The sequence below is a fragment of the Penaeus monodon genome, chromosome 6 (assembly GCF_015228065.2).
Source record: "Penaeus monodon isolate SGIC_2016 chromosome 6, NSTDA_Pmon_1, whole genome shotgun sequence".
Taxonomy (NCBI): domain Eukaryota; kingdom Metazoa; phylum Arthropoda; class Malacostraca; order Decapoda; family Penaeidae; genus Penaeus; species Penaeus monodon.
The window spans coordinates 36,976,688-36,981,687 of NC_051391.1; the positions used below are offsets into that span (position 1 = coordinate 36,976,688).

General features: G+C 38.5%; 1 protein-coding gene across 1 annotated transcript in view; it reads left to right on the forward strand.

The window, feature by feature from the left end:
* The window catches only part of LOC119573963 (L-threonine ammonia-lyase-like), an 18,205-nt gene that overhangs the window by 7,292 nt on the left and 5,913 nt on the right, over window positions 1–5,000 (forward strand). Inside the window, exons 2-4 of the mRNA XM_037921064.1 lie at window positions 980–1,155; window positions 3,195–3,232; window positions 3,328–3,510. Coding sequence (XP_037776992.1) covers window positions 1,008–1,155; window positions 3,195–3,232; window positions 3,328–3,510 — 369 coding nt within the window. The 5' untranslated portion in view covers window positions 980–1,007. The remainder of the gene's footprint in view (window positions 1–979; window positions 1,156–3,194; window positions 3,233–3,327; window positions 3,511–5,000) is intronic.

Genomic DNA, 5,000 nt, shown 5'->3' on the forward strand with positions numbered 1-5,000 from the left:
GAAATACATTTAAACTTTCCACAGTCTTGCGAAGCGGAGATTATAAATAATATAAGTTGCAGAATAGTCAGGTACTTTTTCCATTTTATTTGAAGCTTCCACAATGTCTTACTTGCAATTAACGCTTAAAAAACATACTTGCATATTATGTACTTTAATAGTTATCTTTTGACTTCCTTTATGTGAAATAAATAAAGATAACATCTTTTTTTCAATACTCTACATGTTAGTACAAAGACTGTGATACAATTGGAAACAGTGTATCAGTGTTAGGGGTTTCAGGATGCTACAATAAAGGCCTTATGTATATGTGTATGTCTATAAATATGTGTGTGTGTGTGTGTGTGTGTGTGTGTGTGTGTGTGTGTGTGTGTGTGTGTGTGTGTGTGTGTGTGTGTGTGTGTGTGTGTGTGTGTGCAGGGGCATAACTAGATATAACAAGGGAGTTAGGTCCCCTGAAGGCCTCTCTTGGTCGCCAGTGGGCACCCTTTCCCTTTTCTTTTGCATGGAAAGATATACAGTAAAAGGAAATGTTTTGTTTATTTACTTGAAACGAAACAAAAAACTCTTGGCGTGTGAAACATCTAAGATCAAACAGAATTAACCAAGAATAACGTGAACTCTTTACTGTTTAATATCATCATAGATGAGAATCCATCTCTTCTGCATCAAGCCTATACAGTCGTTCGTTGGGTATTTTGTTGGGAACGGCATTTATTAGATCATTGAAAATACAGAGAGTATATTTAATCCACTTACTTATTTCCAGCGTATGGGGGGGGGGGGGCGCGCGCACGCACGCACGCACGCACGCACGCACGCACGCACGCACGCACGCACGCACGCACGCACGCACGCACACACACACACACACACACACACACACACACACACACACACAACACACACACACACACACACACACGTACGTTTCTTTTCTTACTCCTATGGATGATAAACCCAGTCTATTACCCAACAGACTGAACTGACGAATCATCCCTTTCGTTATGATGTCACGGAATCTATCAGCCAACGAGGTGGCGACGCTCGTCGAGGAGGCGGAGTCAAGGATCCGCCCTTATATTCTAGCCACGCCCCTGCTCCCTGCGACGGCTATATCACGTGAACTTGGCGTTCATGTCTATCTGAAATTAGGTGGGTGTTTTTTGTTGTTATTTTTGCTTTATTTTCCATGTTTACACTTCCTAACTGTGCTCATTGGTGGGACTAACAACAAAAACATATATATTACGAGGATGGTGAGGTTGGTACAGGTAAATGACGGTGGTAGCGGCAATAAGGTGAATAATGATAACAATAAGAATAATAGTCGTAGTAATATTTCTGGTAAGGAATATAATATTTTTATGGCAATATTCTTAATAACGTTTTATACGAATGCACTAATTGTAATGTCAATAACAATAAAGACATTAATATCACAGTAAGAACAATATTAATACTGACAGCAATTAATGATAATAGTAACTGGATAGGTAAGAACAGTACACGAATTAATCACCTATAGAAAAAAGAATAAAAACATAAACAAATATATCACCTGCACACACACACACACACACACACACACACACACACACACACACACACACACACACACACACACACACACACACACACACACACACACACACACACACACACACCACACACACACACACACACACACACACACACACGCACACACACAAACACACTCAAGCACACTAACAACCACACACACACACACTCAAGCACACTAACAACCACACACATGCACACAAATGAGATTAACGGTGATTTTGGTTATTCCAAGGTATCTATACAAAAGGTAAAAACCCCATTGAGGGAAAAAATTCCTATTTGGGCCAACCCTAACCTAAAGCCCTGTTTTAAACCATATTTATTCACTGAAAAAATTATTCTTTTTTTAAAAATTTTTTTTTGGGTTTTTTTTTTTCGTTTTTTTTTTTTAACTATTATTATTCCCTTATTTTTTTTTCCAGACCTTTAAAATTTCATTTTAAAAAAAAAAATCCATTTAAAAACCCAGGGTTTTTTGGTCTTAAAAGATTTTTGTTGCTATTTTTTTTTTTTTGCAGTTAGGGTTGTATTTGCTTCTTCTTTTTGTTTGGAATTTTGGTCAGGATTTTATTTGTTTTTTTACTACTGTTTTTTTTTTTTTTTTTTTTTTTTGGCGCTGTCTTTGTTTCAATTTTATTATGTTTGGGTGTTTTTTTTTTTACAGTCGTGTGTGATATTATCATTTTTTGTAATTGTCTGTAACTGTTCTTTTGATATCCTTGCAATTCATTCTTTAGTTATTATTAAATTAGTTTGTTTTGTTGTTTATTATTATTTGTTGTCCTTTGTTCCAGTATTTACGATATTTTACTTGTTTTGCTCTTCTGTTTTGTTTGTTTTGCGTATTTGCTTTATTATTCCTTCTCTCTTCTTTCTTTTTCCTCCTCTCTTTTTTTTTTCCCCGTTTTCTTTCGTTTTATGTTTTTTTCCTCCTTTTCCCCCCCCTTTTACTCTCTCTCTTTTCTCTCTCCCCATTTTTCTCTCTCTCTCTCTCTCTCACTCTCTTCTCTCTTCTCTCCAAACCCCCTCTCTCTCCTCCTCTCTCTCCTTTTTCCCCCCCCCCTCTTTCTCCCCTTTTCCCTCCCTCTCTCCCTCCCCTCTCCCCTCTTTTTTCCCCCCCCCTTCCTCTTTTCCCCCGTTCCCCCCCTCTCCCCTTTTTCCGCCTGGGTTTTTAAAACCCTTCCTTCATCCTGCCCTTTCCCCTCTTTTCTTTCCCCCCCCGCTTTGGTTTTTTTGGGTTTTTTTTTGTTTGTTTTTTTCTTTTTTTTTTTTTTTTTTTTTTTTTTTTTTTTTTTTTTTTTTTTTTTTTTTTTTTTTTTTTTTTTTTTTTTTTTTTTTTTTTTTTTTTTTTTTGCGTGTCATTATTGATTCTGTTGATAACTGTTGATGTCTGGATATGTTATTGTTAGTGTTGTTATTAATTTTGTAGGTAATGTTGCTAATGGAGGGACATGTTCTTTGTGTTGTCATTAATGTTGTTGTTATCATGGACATTGCTATCATTGTCATTTCGTAAGTGGATGTATGGCTTTGTATTGTGTATGCATGTGTGATTGCGGGGTGTGTATGACGATTATCCCGAGCAACTTTTCGCTATATTGCTTCTCCAGAGAATCCACAATATAGCGGAAGGCTCTTCAGCATAATCGTCTAGTTCCTTTCTCCTCCCTTCGTTCTTTTGCTGCAACTTTTTTTTCGGCTTGAATTCTCCGTATGTGTCCGGTTCTTGGCGTGTGTTCTAAGTTCTCTCTTTTTTTCTCCTTCCTTGTTCCCCCTTCCTCCCCCGCTCTCCTTCCCTCTTCCCTTTTATATATCAGTGACTCACCTCCCACTCTCCCTCAGGCGTCGGCTTTCAAAACGATGGGCGTGCGTGGGCGTGTGGTGGTCCCTGTTACAGCTGACCCGGAGAAGAAGCAGAAGCTGAAGGTAAGTTTTTAAGGAGCAAAGAGAAAAGAGAAACAAGCAAACAAAAAAAAATTATAGGTAAGGTGGGCCCCCCGTAGGCCCACCTTAATAAGAGAGGGTAATCTCATTACTTTTAAAACTGATAACCTTGAAATGTTTGCGGTGAAACGGATATGCGTTTCTTATTTATATTACCTAACGTCTGTAATATTTACCACGTTACTGCAACGTCTATAAATATGTGTGTGTGTGTGTGTGTGTGTGTGTGTGTGTGTGTGTGTATGTGTGTGTGTGGTGTGTGTGTGTGTGTGTGTGTGTGTGTGTGTGTGTGTGTGTGTGTGTTGTGTAGTGTATGTGTGTGTGTGTGTGTGTGTGTGTGTGTGTGTGTGTGTGTGTGTGTGTGCATATAAATATAAATAAATATATATGTATGTGTCTGTGACAAAGCATAAAAAAATTCCCATATTTGAATTTCCACATTAAACATTTCCTTACACTCAAAAGTCTACATTAAAACGTGGCAAGCTTCCCGTACTCACAATTCTCCTTTAGGCATTACAAAATGTTCGCTTATCTGAATTTCCACACCAATATGACATTTCCCTATGCTTTAATTTCCTCTTTAAAACAAAGTAAAGTTACCCCATACTCAAGTTCCCACATTAAAGAATATCAAAATTCCCCCTTGCTTGAATTTCCACATTGAAGAACAACACGTTTTCAACATTAAAACAATTAAAGTTAAAAGTCAAACGCGTTTGGAGTTTGGCTAACGACGTCATTGTTCTTCTTAAATGCTGACTGGCTGCTGAATGCACTGCACTGCACTCTCTCTCTCTCTCTCTCTCTCCCCCTCTCTCTCTCTCTCTCTCTCTCTCGCTCTCTCTCTCTCCCTCCTCTTTTCTCTCTCTCTCTTCTCTTCTTCTCTCTCTCTTTCTTCTCTCTCTCTCTCTTTCTTCTCTCTCTCTCTCTCCCTCTCGCTCTCTCTCTCTCTCTCTCCCCTTTCTCTTCTCTCTCTCTCTCTCTCTCTCTCTCTCTCTCTCTCTCTCTCTCTCTCTCTCTCTCCTCTCTCTCTCTCTCTCTCTCTTCTCTTCTCTCTCTCTCTCTCTCTCTCTCTCTCTCTCTCTCTCTCTCTCTCTCTCTCTCTCTCTCTCTCTCTCTCTCTCTCTCTCTCTCTCTCTCTCTCGCTCTCTCTCCCTCTCCCTCTCTCTCTCTCTCTTATAATTCAAATTATTAATTGCTATGAAAGCCACATTACATGTTCAAACTTTATATACACACACGATATTGACAATATACAAAATCGAAGAAAAGAATCGAGACACCGTGTGTTTGAGAGGAAAATTTCCAAATATTCCCAGTGACTATCAAAAACAAAAAAGTCTTTGTGTTCATGGTATGTTTCTTTGAGCTCTGGATCTAGAGTGATCTAGATAATGATCTAGATCGTGTAAAATATAAGCGCGGTAAGCTTCGCTGGTGAAAAAATAAACACAATATACAAGAGGTTG